This window comes from Pseudorca crassidens, chromosome 8 (assembly GCF_039906515.1).
Source record: "Pseudorca crassidens isolate mPseCra1 chromosome 8, mPseCra1.hap1, whole genome shotgun sequence".
Taxonomy (NCBI): domain Eukaryota; kingdom Metazoa; phylum Chordata; class Mammalia; order Artiodactyla; family Delphinidae; genus Pseudorca; species Pseudorca crassidens.
Genome location: NC_090303.1, coordinates 61,040,122 through 61,058,403, shown reverse-complemented (window position 1 = coordinate 61,058,403; position 18,282 = coordinate 61,040,122). Strand labels below are relative to the sequence as shown.

Below are 18,282 nucleotides of genomic sequence, written 5' to 3'. Positions count from 1 at the left end.
GAGTTTATACTGCTTGGAGTTTGCTGAGCTTCTTGAATCTGTACATTTGTAGCTTTTACCTAATTTGGGAAATTTTCAGTTACTATTTTTTCAAATCACTTTTCTTCACCAATTTCTTTCCCCTTTCCCCTTCTCCTTTCTCCAGTGCCAGAATGTTAGACCTTTTGTTATTGTCCCACAAGTCCCTGAGTTTTTATTCATTTTTTCCCAATCTTTTTTCTCTCTGTTCTTCAGACTAGATACTTTCTATTGATTTATTCAAGTTCACTGATTCTTTCCTGTGTCATCTGCATTTGCATTCTACTAAGCCAATCTACCGAATGATTAAAAATTTTTTTCAGATATTGTACTTTTCAGTTCAAAAATGTCCTTTTAGCCCTATTTTTTCATAAATTTATTTATTTTATTATTTTATTTTATTTTTTTTGGATGCATTGGGTCTTCGTAGCTGTGCGCGGGCTTTTCTCTGGTTGTGGCGAGCAGGCTTCTCATTGCTGTGGTTTCTCCTGTTGCGGAGCATGGGCTCTAGGCATGTGGGCTTCCATAGCTGTGGCATGTGGGCTCAGTAGTTGTGGGTCGTGGGCTCTAGAGCACAGGCTCAGTAGTTGTGGCGCACAGGCTTAGTTGCTCCGCGGCACGTGGGATCCTCCTGGACCAGGGTTCGAACCCATGTCCCCTGCACTGGCAGGCAGATTCTCAAACACTGTGCCACCAGGGAAGCCACCTTTTAGTCCTTTTGAATAGTTTATATTTCTCTGCCAAGAATCTCTGCCTTTCTGTTTGTTTCAAGAGTGTTGATCTTTATCATGTTGATCATTCAAGTTTTGTCTTCCCTCCCCAGTCTGCCTGTTGTTATACTTTTCAGAGTCCTCAAGCACTTGCTTTTAGTACTTTGTTCTGAGCTTTTAATTGTAATCAGTGGGAGAGAGGCTACAGTGGGCTTACTCTATGTTGGCCCCAAAACAACATTCAAATAGAACAAGTAGTGGGATGCCCACTTAGTGAAACCTCATGTTAGTCAGCCTCATGTTAGGGTACATCATTCTTCCTGTAAACCCATCAGAGCCTTTTCAGAACTTTTGCTGATTAGGTGTTATGAGAAACCAGAAGTTTACAATCTTACTGTTAAACAGAAAAAGAAAATACAGATAAAAATAAAACATTTACACACCGTGAACTTTAAAAAATCCATAATGAAATGTTGCCATGTACAAATGCAGAAAAACATGAGAAGGAGCTATTTAAATCCATTACATGGGACTTCCCTGGCAGTCCAGTAGTTAAGACTCCACGCTTCCACTGCAGGGGGCATGGGTTTGATCCATGGCTGGGGAACTAAGATCCCTCATGCCATGCAGTGTGGTCAAAAAATTAAAAAAAATTTAAAATCCATTACAGGGCTTCCCCGGTGGCACAGTGGTTGAGAGTCTGCCTGCCAATGCAGGGGACACGGGTTCGTGCCCCGGTCTGGGAAGATCCCACATGCCGCGGAGCGGCTGGGCCCGTGAGCCATGGCCGCTGAGCCTGTGCATCCGGAGCCTGTGCTCTGGAACGGGAGAGGCCACAACAGTGAGAGGCCGCGTACTGCAAAAAAAAAAAAAAAAAAAAAACAATCCATTACAGAAACTTAGGCCAAAAGAAAAGAAAAAAGTGAAGGAAAGGTGCTATTTCATCAGCCATAAGAAGAAAAAACTAGTGACTATAATTAAGCAGGTATAGAACAAGAGAAGCAAAAGGGTTGATTAAGTCCCTAACTTCTTTTGGCTTTAGTTTCCTTTTCTACAAAATTAAAGCATGAGTTTAACAGTCTCTAGTAGTCTCCTTCAGCTTTCAAAACCTGTAAACCTCTATCTTAATACAGAGTAACAGGAAACAATTCTTTCTTATAATCATGAGAAAATAACTAATGTCAAGAATACAAAGGAAGATTAAATTTCTTGATAGGATTGACAATCTTTCTCAAGTGGTGAGTCAAGACTTAATTTATTCACCACTAATTATGGTTGCTGTGTTCATAATCCATATAATTATATGATGATTATACCTCACATATTATGAATGTTATATCTATATGTTAAAGGTGAAAAAAATCTACCATTTTAAAATTGAAACAAAGCTCAGTTATTGACCTTTGATCTCCATGGCCTTGGTACTGTCCACTGTCCAGCCCTGGGTGTTCAGCTATACTCTACCTCATCAGAGCCCTCCATCATGACTAAGCTTCCCTTGGGGAGCTCCAGACAGGACAGCAGATAACAAAGCTTTGGGTTTCTTTGTCAAGTCAGTCAGTAAGAGTTTTGCTACAGCTGGGGAGGAAAGAAGAAGACGCACCCCTAATAGTAACAGATAATAACCAAGCATTAGCTAAATTATAGGCTCCTTAATTTACCATTAATTAGCTTAGAAAGCATTTTTTTTTGAGCACTTATAATTTTCCAGGAATGGAGATTTAGAAAAAAGAAAATGCCAGCCCTCAAAGAGTGACAGTCTTCTGGAGAGTCAGGCATGCAGATGGTGAGGAGACTATAACTGCAATATATGATACCAAATTCTCTTTAAAATCTTCTGTTAGTCACCTCTTTTGTGTGAGCTTTGGGCTACCAAACTAGATATTTGTTTTATTTATTTGTCTAGGCAATGCCCTCTAATATGTCCCACCATCACCTTACTCAAAAAAATAGTCAGGAAACTTTGCTTAAAGTTCAGACTCATAACATCCAGATGTGCCATCCTTTTTTAACATCTTTGAGTATAATTGCTTAACAATGGTGTGTTAGTTTCTGCTTTATAACAAAGTGAATCAGTTATACATATACATATGTCCACATATCTCTTCCCTCTTACGTCTCCCTCTCTCCCACCCTCCCACCCCTCTAGGTGGTCACAAAGCACTGAGCTGATCTCCCTGTGCCGTGCGGCTGCTTCCCACTAGCTATCTATTTTACATTTGGTAGTGTATATATGACCATGCCACTCTCTCACTTTGTCCCAGCTTACTGTTCCCCCTCCCCTTGTCCTCAAGTCCATTCTCTAGTAGGTCTGCATCTTTATTCCCATCTTGCCCCTAGGTTCTTCATGACCATGTTTTTATTTTTTTTTAGATTCCATATATATGTGTTAGCATACAGTATTTGTTTTTCTCTTTCTGATTTACTTCACTCTGTATGGCAGACTCTAGGTCCATCCACCTCACTACAAATAACTCAATTTCGTTTCCTTTTATGGCAGAGTAATATTCCATTGTATACTATGTGCCACATCTTCTTTATCCATTCATCTGTCGATGGACATTTAGGCTGCTTCCATGTCCTGGCTATTGTAAATAGTGCTGCAATGAACATTGTGGGACATGACTCTTTTTGAATTATGGTTTTCTCAGGGTATATGCCCAGTAGTGGGATTGCTGGGTCATATGGTAGTTCTATTTTTAGTTTTTTAAGGAACCTCCATACTGTTCTCCATAGTGGCTGTATCAATTTACATTCCCAACAACAGTGCAAGAGGTTTCCCTTTTCTCCACACCCTCTCCAGCATTTATTCTTTGTAGACTTTTTGATGATGGCCATTCTGACTGGTGTGAAGTGATACATCATTGCAGTTTTGATTTGCATTTCTCTAATGATTAGTGATGTTGAGCATCCTTTCATGTGTTTGCTGGCACTCTGTATATCTTCTTTGGAGAAATGTCTATTTAGGTCTTCCGCCCATTTTTGGATTGGGTTGTTTTCATTTTTGTTATTAAGCTGCATGAGCTGCCTGTAAATTTTGGAGATTAATCCTTTGTCACTTGCTTCATTTGCAAATATTTTCTCCCATTCTGAGGGTTGTCTTTTCATCTTGTTTATGGTTTCCTTTGCTGTGCAAAAGCTTTGAAGTTTCATTAGGCCCAATTTATTTATTTTTGTTTTTATTTCCCTTTCTCTAGGAGGTGGGTCAAAAAGGATCTTGCTGTGATTTATGTCATAGAGTGTTCTGCCTATGTTTTCCTCTAAGAGTTTGATAGTGTCTGGCCTTACATTTAGGTTTCTAATCCATTTTGAGTTTATTTTTGTGTATGGTGTTAGGGAGTGCTCTAATTTCATTCTTTTACATGTAGCTGTCCAGTTTTCCCAGCACCACTTGTTGAAGAGGCTGTCTTTTCTCCATTGTATATTCTTGCCTCTTTTATCAAAGATAAGGTGACCATATGTGCATGGGTTTATCTCTGTGCTTTCTATCCTGTTCCATTGATCTATATTTCTGTTTTAGTGCCAGTACCATACTGTCCTGATTACTGTAGCTTTGTAGTATAATCTGAAGTCAGGGAGCCTGATTCCTCCAGCTCTGTTTTTCTTTCTCAAGATTGCTTTGGCTATTTGGGGTCTTTAGTGTTTCCATACAAATTGTGAAATTTTTTGTTCTAGTTCTGTGAAAAATGCCAGTGGTAGTTTGATAGGGATTGCATTGAATCTTAGATTGCTTTGGGTAGTATAGTCATTCTCACAATGTTGATTCTTCCAATCTAAAAACATGGTATATCTCTCCATCTACTTGTATCATCTTTAATTTCTTTCATCAGTGTCTTATAGTTTTCCGCATATAGGTCTTTTGTCTCCTTAGGTAGGTTTATTCCTTGTATCTTATTCTTTTTGTTGCAATGGTAAATGGGAGTGTTTTCTTAATTTCTATTTCAGATTTTTCATCATTAGTGTATAGGAATGCAAGAGATTTCTGTGCATTAATTTTGTATCCTGCTACTTTACCAAATTCACTGATTAGCTCTAGTAGTTCCCTGGTAGCATCTTTAGGATTCTCTACGTATAGTATCATGTCATCTGCAAACAGTGACAGCTTTACTTCTTGTTTTCCAATTTGGATTCCTTTTATTTCTTTTTCTTCTCTGATTGCTGTGGCTAAAACTTCCAAAACTATGTTGAAGAAGAGTGGTGAGAGTGGGCAACCTTGTCTTGTTCTTGATCTTAGTGGAAATGCTTTCAGTTTTTCACCATTGAGGACAATGTTGGCTGTGGGTTTGTCATACATGGCCTTTCTTATGTTGAGGTAAGTTCCCTCTGTGCCTACTTTCTGGAGGGTTTTTATCATAAATGGGTGGTGAATTTTGTCGAAGGCTTTCTCTGCATCTATTGAGATGATCATATGGTTTTTCTCCTTCAATTTGTTAATACGGTGTATCACGTTGATTGATTGGCATATATTGAAGATTCCTTGCATTCCTGGGATAAACCCCACTTGATCATGGTGTATGATCCTTTTAATGTGCTGTTGGATTCTGTTTGCTAGTATTTTGTTGAGGATTTTTGCATCTATGTTCATCAGTAATATTGGCCGGTACTTTTCTTTCTTTGTGACATCTCTGTTTGGTTTTGGTATCAGGGTGATGGTGGCCTCGTAGAATGAGTTTGGGAGTGTTCCTCCCTCTGCTATATTTTGGAAGAGTTTGAGAATGATAGGTGCTAGCTCATCTCTAAATGTTTGATAGAAATCACCTGTGAAGCCATCTGGTCCTGGGCTTTTGTTTGTTGGAAGATTTTTAATCAGTTTCAATTTCAGTGCTTGTGATTGGTCTGTTTATATTTTCTATTTCTTCCTGGTTCAGTCTCGGAAGGTTGTGCTTTTCTAAGAATTTGTCCATTTCTTCCAGGTTGTCCATTTTTTTGGCATGTAGTTGCTTGTAGTAATTTCTCATGATCCTTTGTATTTCTGCAGGGTCAGTTGTTACTTTTCCTTTTTCATTTCTAATTCTATTGATTTGAATCTTTTCCGGTTTTTTTATTGATGAGTGCGCCTAATGGTTTATCAATTTTGTTTATCTTCTCAAAGAACCAGCTTTTAGTTTTATTGATCTTTGCTATCGTTTTCTTCATTTCTTTTTCATTTATTTCTGATCTGATCTTTACGATTTCTTTCCTTCTGCTAACTTTGGGGTTTTTTTGTTCTTTCTCTAATTGCTTTAGGTGTAAGGTTAGGCTGTTTATTTGAGATGTTTCTTGTTTCTTAAGGTAGGATTGTATTGCTATAAACTTCCCTCTTAGAACTGCTTTTGCTGCATCCCATAGGTTTTGGCTTGTCATGTTTTCATGGTCATTTGTTTCTAGGTGCTTTCTGATTTCCTCTTTGACTTCTTCAGTGATCTCATCGTTATTAAGTAGTGTATTGTTTAGCCTCCATGTGTTTGTATATTTTACAGACTTTTTTCCTGTAATTGATGTCTAGTCTCATAGCGTTGTGGTCAGAAAAGATACTTGATACGATTTCAATTTTCTTACACTTACCAAGGCTTGATTTGTGACCCAAGATATGATCTATCTTGGAGAATGTTCCATGAGTACTTGAGAAGAAAGTGTATTCTGTTGTTTTTGGATGGAATGTCCTATAAATATCAATTAAGTCTGTCTTGTTTAATGTATCATTTAAAGCTTCTGTTTCCTTATTTATTTTCATTTTGGATGATCGGTTCATTGGCGAAAGTGGGGTGTCAAAGTCCCCTACTATGAATGTGTTACTGTCGATTTCCCCTTTTATGGCTGTTAGTATTTGCCTTATGTATTGAGGTGCTCCTATGTTGGGTGCATAAATATTTACAGTTGTTATATCTTCTTCTTCGATTGATCCCTTGATCATTATGTAGTGTCCTTCTTTGTCTCTTGTAATAGTCTTTGTTTTAAAATCTATTTTGTCTGATATGAGAATTGCATTGCTACTCCAGCTTACTTTTGATTTCCATTTGCATGGAATATCTTTTTCCATTCCCTCACTTTCAGTCTGTATGTGTCCCTAGGTCTGAAGTGGGTGTCTCTTAGACAGCATATATACGGGTCTTGTTTTTGTATCCATTCAGCCAGTCTATGTCTTTTGGTTGGAGCATTTAATCCATTTACATTTCAGGTAATTATTGATATGTATGTTCCTGTCACCATTTTCTTAATTGTTTTGGGTTTGTTATTGTAGGTCTTTTCTTTCTCTTGTGTTTCCTGCCTAGAGAAGTTCCTTTAGCATTTGTTGTAAAGCTGGTTTGGTGGTGCTGAATTCTCTTAGTTTTTGCTTGTCTGTAAAGGTTTTAATTTCTCCATCAAATCTGAATGAGATCCTTGCTGGGTAGAGTAATCTTGGTTGTAGGTCTTTCCCTTTCATCACTTTAAATATGTCCTGCCACTCCCTTCTGGCTTGCAGAGTTTCTGCTGAACGATCAGCTGTTAACCTTCTGGGGATTCCCTTGTATGTTATTTGTTGTTTTTCCCTTGCTGCTTTTAATATTTTTTCTTTGTATTTAATTTTTGATAGTTTGATTAATATGTCTTGGCATGTTTCTCCTTGGATTTATCATGTATGGGACTCTCTGTGCTTCCTGGACTTGATTACCTATTTCCTTTCCCATATTAGGGAAGTTTTCAACTATAATCTCTTAAAATATTTTCTCAGTACCTTTCTTTTTCTCTTCTTCTTCTGGGACCCCTATAACTCAAATGTTGGTGCATTTAATGTTGTCCCAGAGGTCTCTGAGACTGTCCTCAATTCTTTTCATTCTTTTTTCTTTATTCTGCTCTGCAGTAGTTATTTCCAGTATTTTATTTTCCAGGTCACTTATCCGTTCTTCTGCCTCAGTTATTCTGCTATTGATCCCTTCTTGAGAAATTTTTAGTTCATTTATTGTATTGTTCATCATTGTTTGTTTGCTCTTTCGTTCTTCTAGGTCCTTGTTAAACGTTTCTTGTATTTTCTCCATTCTATTTCCAAGATTTTGGATCATCTTTACTATCATTATTCTGAATTCTTTCTCAGGTAGACAGCCTCTTTCCTCTTCATTTGTTAGGTCTGGTGGGTTTTCACCTTGTTCCTTCATCTGCTGTGTGTTTCTCTGTCTTCTCATTTTGCTTAACTTACTGTTTTTGGAGTCTCCTTTTTGCAGGCTGCAGGTTCGTAGTTCCCGTTGTTTTTGGTGTCTGCCCCAGTGAGTAAGGTTGGTTCAGTGCATTGTGTAGGCTTCCTGCAGGAGGGGACCAGTGCCTGTGTTCTGGTGGATGAGGCTGGATCTTGTCTTTCTGATGGGCAGGTCCACATCTGGTGGTGTGTTTTGGGGTGTCTGACCTTATTATGATTTTAGGCAGCCTCTCTGCTAATGGGTGGGGCTGTATTCCTGTCTTGCTAGTTGTCTGGCATAGGGTGTCCAGCAGTGTAGCTTGCTGGTTGTTGAGTGGAGCTGGGTCTTGGCTTTGAGATGGAGATCTCTGGGAGGTTTTTGCCGTTTGATATTACGTGGAGCTGGGAGGTCTCTGGTGAACCAATGTCCTGAACTTGGCTCTCCCACATCAGAGGCACAGCCCTTATGCCTGGGTGGAGCACCAAGAGCCTGTCATCCACACGGCTCAGAATAAAAGGGAGAACAAAAGAAAGAAAGAATGAAAAAGATAAAATAAAATGAAATAAAATAAAAGAATGTTATTAAAATTAAAAAAATATTAAAAATTGTTTTTAAATAATTAAAAAGAAAGAAAGAAAGAAGAAAGCAACCAAACCAAAAAACAAATCCACCAATGATAACAAGCGCTAAAAACTATACTAAAAAAAAAAGGACAGACAGAACCCTAGGACAAATGGTAAAAGCAAAGCTATACAGACAAAATCACACACAGAAGCATATACATACACACTCACAAAAAGAGAAAAATGGAGAAAAAATATATGTCTTTGCTCCCAAAGTCCACTTCCTCAATTTGGGATGATTCATTGTCTATGCAGGTATTCCAGAGATGCAGGGTACATCAAGTTGATTGTGGAGATTTAATCCGCTGCTCCTGAGGCTGCTGGGAGAGATTTCCCTTTCTCTTCTTTGTTTGCACAGCTCCTGGGGTTCAGCTTTGGATTTGGCCCCCCCTCTGAGTGTAGGTCGCCTGAGGGTGCCTGTTCTTCGCTCAGAGAGCACAGGGTTAAAGTAGCAGCTTATTAGGGGGCTCTGGCTCACTCAGGCCGCAGGGAGAGAGGGTTATGGAGTCGGGGCGAGCCTGCGGTAGCACAGGCCGGCATGACGTTGCACCAGCCTGAGGCGCGCTGTGCATTCTCCTGGGGAAGTTGTCCCTGGATCACGGGACCCTGGCAGTGGCCGGCTGCACAGGCTCCCGGGAGGGGAGGTGTGGAGAGTGACCTGTGCTCGCACACAGGCTTCTTGGTGGCTGCAGCAGCAGCCTTAGCGTCTCATGCCCGTCTCTGGGGTCCGCACTGTTAGCTGTGCCTCCCGCCCGTCTCTGGAGCTCGTTTAGGTGGTGCTCTGAATCCCCTCTCCTCGCACACCCTGGAACAATGGTCTCGTGCCTCTTAGGCAGGTCCAGACTGTTTCCCGGACTCCCTCCTGGCTAGCTGCGGCGCACTAGCCCCCTTCAGGCTGTGTTCACACAGCCAACCCCAGTCCTCTCCCTGGGGTCTGACCTCCAAAGCCCGAGCCTCAGCTCCCAGCTCCCAGCCCCCACCCACCCTGGCAGCTTAGCAGACAAGCCTCTCAGGCGGGTGAGTGCTGGTCGCAGATGTGCCATCTTGAGCATGTCATTTAAGTCCTTTGGGCATTATTTTCCAGTTTATAAACTGGAGAGAGAGATGAACTAAACTGAGTATCCAAGGTTTAATATGTCATCTTCCTTCAGACTACACTGTCTCTCTTAACAAACCTAGCATTCTCTTATCATCTTAGCTCCAAGCCTGAGGGTCACTTCTGCCCTATTCCTCCAGGTCAATCCTTAAATCCTACCCAATCACCCTCATTTCTACTTCCGGCTTCAAATGTTCCACGGTGCCCACACCAGGGCATGAAGTCATGGAAAGGACATGGGGTCAGGCAGACCTGGCTCAGGACTTATTTGCAGTATTGTTCTAAGTGAAGTGTTTAGCACGTGACCTTGGTTTATTCATCTGTGAAATGGGGAACAATGCCTCCCCTCTTGCCTTCCCACATCATCTTGCCCTTGTATTTCAACCTTCCCTCTTCCCTTATCATGTTTCAGATGGCCGAATCTTCCTGAAGTACTGTTTCTACCTGTCCTTTCCTCCTATTTAGAAACCCCTAGAGATTCCCTACAATACCAACTTGAAACTCTCAGGCTTGGCTTGGTTTAATAATCTAATCCCATCCTAACAACACCCCAGTATAACCTCCTGCTCCCAGAAAAGAACCCTCCTTTTTAGTCCTGCTGGTTTCTTCATTGAGGGTTCCTTCTGTTCCCTCACACCTTACTCTTTCTGTCCAGGCCAATCCCACCCACCCTTTGGTCCCTCCTTTTCCATGAAGTCTTCCCTGACCACTCCTGAAAAAGGATTCTCTACATTTTTCTTGACAAAGGTATGCCTGTCTCCTCAAGTTTTACACCTTCCTCACTTTCTTACTTTCTTCTCTTAATTTTTGGCCGCTTATACTGGCCTCAGAAGTTGAACGGCTGGACTCCATCCAAGTTGTAAATACTGGCCAGCAGAGGCAGAAAAGCAACAGGACATCTGTGGTGTCAACCTGGATGACCAAAGACTAACATTACTGGTCAGGGGTGCCCCAAATTTGCCTTTAAAATTCCAGTAAAGACACCCGAGGGTGATAGGTAACATCTAACTACACCTAGGGACCAGCTATATGCAATGTGGTCCCTCTAAGCCTTGTCAAGCCAGTCTCAGAATAACCACATAGAAGCTTCAAGGTCAAAATCACAAATTTATCTGGAAGGGCATTTTTGTAGTTGAGAAAGATGTTCACTAGACTATGACCTCCTTGAGAACAAGGATCATGTTGTACTCAAAACAGTATTCCCAACAACCCACATAGGGTCTGGTAAGAAGTTGATAAGCAGTGTTTTTTAATCATTTATTCTCAGTAAATGAAAGATTGATTGACTGGGGGCTATTAGACCATGTTAAAACTAGATTGCTGAAACCATTTCTCTGATATCTAATGATCAAAACAGAGCCATCCTTGTCTTGGACTATATAGGAACAATTCTACCTGAAGGACATGGAATAGATTCTCAAGCAAATGGTATTTTGCTTCCTCTGATGTGATAGGAATACTGAGAACGGTCAGCCCTCTCTCTGGCTAACTCTGTATTATCCATTTCTCCTTCTCTCCTGGTACTTTTATACCCTCCAAGGCCAACTTGAAAATGGATCTGGGGAGAAAAATGCCCAACCATCATGGTAATTTTTGGACTCACCTTCCCTATTGTCTCATTCATCTGTCTTGCATACAAAAATAGCTCCACTGCTGGTTTTTTTGGTCTCAAATCTATTCCTAACGGAATTTAACTAGCTTTTTTGCTCAATTCTAAATAAGATGAAGGTAATCGTAACAGGAAGTGGTGAGGATTAAACACTGAGAGTACAGTCTGAGAACAATGGTACCCAGGCTTCTTCCATCCACAGACCACTTCAATCACATAATACTCCATGGATCACTCCTAGTATCTCCAGTCACATCACACATCAGAATCAAGGGGAAGATGGGTATTTCTTTTGATGCAGTGGCAATGAGGCAATGGTTTCACATCTCTTATGTTCCTTAACAAATTATTAATTAATTTTTGCTGGGAGCAAAAGTACATACCAGTGGTACACAGAATTACATGATCTGTAATCACCATTCATCCACAAGGATGACTGTCATAGGACTGTAGAGTCACTTCCAAAATTCTGATGGGTTATTTGCATCTTTTCCTTTATAATTTATACCCCTCCAACTTCCAAAAGGACGATTTAAGGAATTCAGGATACATATACTCTCACAAACCACAAGGAGCCACAATTCACACAGAGGCAGTACAAACTGATTTTTTCCCTGGTATCATTAACCAGGAAAACCTAACCTGAAGTGAATTATGTACAAGGCACATTCATATATGCGATCCATTTCACCTTTATAACAAACCTAGTATGGCTATTATTCTTGCTGTCACAAAACTGAGGCTCAGGGAGATTAAGTAAGAGCTAAACTACAAAAAAATTTTAGAAAAAAAAATAGGACCTGGGGTTAGGCAAAGGTTTAAGATTTGACACTAAATGCACAAGCAATAAGAGAAAAAAACTGATAAACTAGACGTCAAAATTTAAAACTTTTGTGCTGCAAATGACACCATAAGAAAGTGAAAGACAATCTATAGAACAGGAAAATATATTTGCAAATAATATATGATAAGGAACTTGTATCTAGAATAAAGAGCCCTAACAATTCCATAATGAAAAAATAACCCAATTAACAAATGGGCAAAGGATGTAAATAGACATTTCTCCAAAGAAGATGTACAAATGGCTAAATAAACGCATGAAATGATGATCAACATCATTAGTCATTAGGGAAATATAAACCACACTGAGCTACCACTTCACACTCACGAGGATAGATATAATAAAAGAGACAGACAATAACAAATGTTGGCGAGGCTGTGAAGAAACAGGAAACTTCTTTCATTACTAACAATAATGTAAAATGGTGTAGCCACTTTGGAAAAGTTTAGCAGTTCCCCAAACTGTTAAAGAGTTACCACATGACCCCACAATTCTACTCCTAGGTTTATATTCAAGAGAAATGAAAACACGTCCACACAGAAACGTGACACAAATGTTCACAGCACCATTACTCATAATAACCAAAAGAATGGAGCAACCCAAATGTTCATCAGTTGATGAACAATCAAAATGATATATACATACAATAGAAAATTATTTGTTAATAAAAAGGAATGAAGTACTGATACATGCTACAACACTGATGAATCCAAAAAAACATCACAGTAGGTAAAAGAAGCCAGTCACAAAAGACAACATAATGTATGATTCCATTTATATGAAATGTCTGGAATAGGCAAATTTATACAGACAAATTAGTGGTTGTCAAGGGCAAGAGGGGGTGGGGGGAATGGTTGATAATGGGTATTTCTTTTTAGGATAATGCAAATGTTTTAAAATTGATTGTGGTGATGGTTATACACTGTAAATATATTAAAAACCATTGACTAGTATACTTTAATTTTTTTTGTGTGTTTTTTTTTTTGCGGTACGTGGGCCTCTCACTGTTGTGGCCTCTCCCGTCGTGGAGCACAGGCTCCGGACGCGCAGGCTTAGTGGCCAAGGCTCACGTGCCCAGCCGCTCCACGGCATGTGGGATCTTCCCGGACCGGGGCACGAACCCGTGTCCCCTGCATCGGCAGGCGGACTCTCAACTACTGTGCCACCAGGGAAGCCCTTGACTAGTATATTTTATTTAAATGGGTGAAATTCATGAGAGGTTAATTCATATCTCAGTAAAGATGTTAAAAAAAAAAAAAAAGGTTGACTAGTGGTTGTGAGACCATGAGAATCTTGCTCTGAATCACTCACATTCCAGATGGCCTCTTGGCACTGTTTACACAGTACAAACATATATGAACAAGCATCACCTTCTTCCACCTGGGGGGGTAAGCAAAATTATAGCACCTCCTTAGACAACCATCTGGTGAGCATGATGCAAGCTTTTGTTATTTTTGGAATGCAGTGCTGCAATGTGCTTGTGTTTTACTGCACTGGAAGGGCCCAAGAAGCCTGCAACCGGCTAGAGCTCATGGCAGAAGCCCTCCTGTGTGCTGAGTGGGCAGGAAAGGGACCTAAAACTGAAAGTAGAAAGCTCAGAGCACAGCTCAGAAAATTTCATTGTGACAAAACATATGCACAACACCAGGCAAAGTCCTCCGTACTCCTGAATTCCTCCCCACCTCCCACCCCCAAATAAAGTCTGCTATTCTAGGTCGACATACTTTAAATATAGGCACATTATGAATCAGCTAGAATTATATAACGATCAAGCAGGAAGGACCTTTACAAGTATTATGTAATGAATGGAAAACAGACACTGGAGCCACTTACTAACTGTGCAACCTTGGGCTAGTTCCTTCCTCCACCTTTCTGTGCCTCAATGTCTTCATCTGGAAAATGGGAATAATAAAGGCAACTGCTTCCTAAAATTACTGCAAAGATTAAATGAGTTAATCCATGTAAAATATTTAGAATAGTGCCTAGAACATTAGAAGTGTTAAGTATTTTTTTTTGGTTTTGTTTTTTTACTATTCTTACAATTACTAATGGGTACATCTCATCACTTTTATGGAGGAAGATACTCAAGCTCAGAATGATAAAGTGACTGCAGCTGGCAGTGGCAGCCGGCACTAGACTTTAGGACTCTTTGACTCAACTAGTGTTCTAGTATAGAGCATTAACGTATAACCAAGCAGGTATAATACCCCTTGACTAACTTTTAGGGCTTGAAAGATACAAATAACAAACTTACAGTGCCTACTGTTATGTCTCATACAATGCAGGTGTTTGTAAAATGTTTAATCCACCCCCTTTCCATTCCGGGCTTAATCTTCTAATATGTGAAGAGAGGGGTGGACACTAAATCCCAGAATATCCAATGTTCTACTGCACAAAAGGCAGGATGGCTCAGCATGTTGAAGAAAATACACAGAAGCTCTTTTTCTTTTTCCTTTTCCTCTGATGGAGCACAGGGTACCTGAGTTTGCCTAATAGATTAGGGAAAAGAGACTTTTCTTCCTTTCTCTTTCTGTATTTTAGCAGCACACTCATGCGAGCAATTTAGATGCTGCTATTCTCAGGGCTTGATGGATGTTTCCAACTTTCAGTAATTGATACCTAACAGTTTAACTCAAGAGGCAAGAGAAGCTCACAAAATAACTACAGTATTTGGCAAAATACAATAAGTGTAACCAAAATGAGCTTTTAAACAATCTCACCATTTCTCTCTTACACACACGCAAACACATGCACGTGCATGCACAATCACTCCACAGTGTTTAAACCAGCCTATGGGGTCCTGCAATTTCAGGCCTGCCCTCCATCCCTGCAGTCTTGTTGGAGCCTCTTCTCAGCTCTCCAGCCATGTGGGTCTTCTTTCCTTTCCTTACACTTACCAGTTTTTTTCCTGCTTTAGGGCCTTCACACTGACATTCCCTGAGCCTAAAAAGTTTTTCCTTATAGTCTCCCACTGCACTTCTGCTATGGCCTCACCACCTACCCAGCTTCTGTTTATCCTTCAGGCTCTGCTTAAATCTTTTCCTCAGTGAAGCCTTACCCAGCGACACAGACTAGCCTCTCTCATCCTCTCCCCTCAAATCACACACACTTGGAACTTGCTTCCAACCATGTATCCAATGAATGTCTGTCTCCCCCACCAGACTGTAAGCTCAAGAAAGGCAGGAGCAGTGTTTGTCTTGTTTTTGCCCTGTGCCTAGCACAGAGCCCAGCACACCAGTAGCTGGTGAATGAAATTAACAACATCCACCAAGGATTCAAAGGATCAGCTGATAAACTGTTTCCCTAACCTCTCCAGTCAAATTTGGACATAAGGCATCCCACATCAAGCTGTGGACATGACGGAAATAAACTACACAAACGGGTCATGTACTCCCTTCGGAGAAAAATTCAAAATGAACAAAAATTTAGATTGATATTACATGTATTTTTAAATTACTATGTGCAAAACCATAAGAAAAAAGATGTTACTTTTAAAAACAAGCTTCAGGAGAAGAAAATTAGTGATGTCTTCGTCAAAGCTTGTCATTAACACTCACGCTATGCTCTTTTGGGGAGACTAACTTGCATAAAAGGGTGGAAGAAACAAAAATGCATTTGCTCCTCCTAGACTATTACCGTTCGTTTCCAAAGTAAATGTATCTCCTAAGGAAAGAGAATGTGCTGAACCGTAATTCTAAGTATACCCAGTGTGATGGGCTTCTATGAACAGTTTGTCCACAGAGAGGTGGCTTGTGGGCCATGGGAACAAGCAGCATGATGTAAGGACAGTCATCTCTGGCAATGGCTCCAGTGCCCCTTTTCTTTAGGGCTTCCACTATGGCATCACTCACAAAATTAACTTCTCTTACTTGGGGCAGAAAAAAGTAGACTCTTTTCCAACAGAACAGATGGTACAGGCACCACATGATAAAGATTCCAAAAGATCCTTCTAGAGAAATTTTGCTTTATTGAAGGATACATAAAAACAGTAAGGGGAAAGAAAGATATTTCATGACCAGGAAGTAGGTACAGTACCAAGAGACTAAACCTTCTATATAAAGGAGGAGGAGAAGAAGAAAGAAGAGGCAAAAAAAAAAAAAAAAAAAAAGGAGCAGGGGAGATGGAACAAAAGAAGGAAGAGTGTTGAGGATGAAAGAAAACAAGTTAAAAGGTGTGTGTGATGGAAAGGGGGGAAAGACCAAGACCAGCGACTAAATTTCATTCAAGGGCATAAGATTATACATCTTAGAGCTTAGAGATATCTCAAAAGCAAATTACTTGATCAAGCACCCTCCCTTTAGGTTAAGAGAACTTAGCCTCTGACATTCACCAGAGTCCAGCCATGAGGCATCCACATCAAATACAATCTCTTGACATCAAATGAAGGTCCTTGAAGCAAAGGGCAAGTCTTCTAAAACACCCCTCCTCACTCAGTTTCTACTAATGATCACAAGAAAAATAAACAGAACTCATTTGCAACCACACTATGCATAGGGAAGAGATTCTGGGTATACCCAACAGGTGCACTTCTGGCTGTGCTCTAGAACCTCATCAGTCACTATGCCAACTGCTCCTCCCAGACACAAATGTCCTTAAAACACCCCCAGAGGATCACACTACAACCTTAAAAAAAACTGTCCTATGGTCCCCTAGGATGGGAAAATACATCTCTGCCACTCTAAGAGACACTGGGAATGTTTCTCATTTCAAATACATTGCTATTAAAATTTTAAGTGCCCACCTCATTTTCCATAATAAAAAGTTTAATTTCAAAAAAGTGCCTAGCACAGTTTCCAGAACACAGAAGGCTTTTATTTATATACTCATTTATGAAAATGCTCGTCCTGAATCATATTCGCAGCTGAAAAATAGTTATGACCTTCTCAAAACATGAAGTACTTCCACAAATTGGAAAGGGGGTGGGATACTATTTTTAAGCCATTCTGCTCAGCGGGACAAGAAAAGAGTTGCTAATGCTTGCGTTCTAGTTTACGGTAATTTCTGAGTCTGTAAAACAAAAAGAAATGCCCAGTGAGAAAACCAAAAACCTTGTGCATACTTTGGAACTGAGACGTAACTCTGATACCTTGGTCTGCACTCGGATGACTTTGCAGGTGACAAAGGGAAAGTGCTTGCTCTGGGGACTTTGTTTGAAAAAGGACCTTTCACCTCTGGGATTCCAGGTTACTGCTGGCATTTATTTGAAACCTTCTGAGACCAGCTCCTTCGCCAGAATTCGAGACTCCCAGAGGACCCCACTGCGGGAATCAGCGCCTCCCTCCCGCTGCCACCGAGGGCATCGTGCCTTTCAAGTCACCCCACATCTCAGGATTTCTTAGCTTTCCTCGAAGTGAGGAAAGCTACGGCCCTCACCCAGCCCCTACAGGGGGCTGTGTCTGTATAGCACGGGAGACATAGAACTGCTGTGGGGAAACATTCCCGGTCCGCGCAGGCCTCTCTGGTCTCAGGAGGGACCGTGACCCCGACCCCCTGAAGGCGCGTCCCGACGCCACCCTCCCGCGGCTCAGACAAAGGACCAGAACCCTGGCACGCCTCCCACTCACCGCTCAGATAGTTGGTCCACTTGTACAGCACCCCCTCCATGGCGCCCGCGGCCACCTTGCCCTCGCCTGCCGGCCCCCTCACTGCCCCAGGCCCCAGGAGGCGAGGAGCACCGGCAGCAGGGCCATTGCCCGGCGCTGCCGAGCCGGCCACTCCCGGCGCCTAGGCCCGGTGCAGGGACACCCTGCGGGCCTCACATCCCGGGCCCGGGGGCGGGGTCACTGTGACGGCCTCCGCACGTGAGGACGCAGCCGGCCGGTGGCCCGGCGCGGCGGGCCCGGCGCGCTGTCCTCAAGGAGGTCAAGGCACTGGGTGGGTCCGAGGGGCGGCTGAAGCCACCCAAATGTCCCGAGTGAAGGAGCTGGTTGCTGGCGGCGCCACGACGCTCTACCTGAGTCCTCGACCCACGGAGCTCGGGGCCCGCTCGCGCATGCTCAGTGCACCGCTTGCGCGTCTGTTCCCAAAATCCACCCCGGGGTTTAGAGGCGCCGGCGCCATGGCTGATGTAGTGAGAGAGGCCCGCGGGGAAAATGAGTCCCGGGAGGCAGGCTTGGGACTAAAGGCAGGGTGAGAAGGGAGGAGGAAGGCCTCTGGGACAACGGTGCAACACAGTCCTGACTCAATGGTGCCGTAGATGGGTTCCATCACCAGACGTTTGGGAGCCACCGTGGCCCCTTAGGGTGCCCCCTGGAT

General features: G+C 41.7%; 1 protein-coding gene across 8 annotated transcripts in view; it reads right to left on the bottom strand.

Annotated features, from left to right (window-relative positions):
• PLEKHA8 (pleckstrin homology domain containing A8) overlaps window positions 1-18,042 on the bottom strand; it is a 115,551-nt gene extending 97,509 nt beyond the window's left edge. For 3 of the 8 annotated variants that reach the window (XM_067746609.1, XM_067746615.1, XM_067746613.1), the window contains exon 1: window positions 17,592-18,039. In XM_067746609.1, the coding sequence (XP_067602710.1) occupies window positions 17,592-17,631 (40 nt within the window). In that variant the 5' untranslated portion in view covers window positions 17,632-18,039. Of the gene's footprint in view, window positions 1-17,591 lie in introns of all 8 variants that reach the window. The other 5 variants (XM_067746611.1, XM_067746612.1, XM_067746610.1 and 2 more) reach the window with 5 other exon arrangements.
• Window positions 18,043-18,282: the final 240 nt, after the last annotated feature.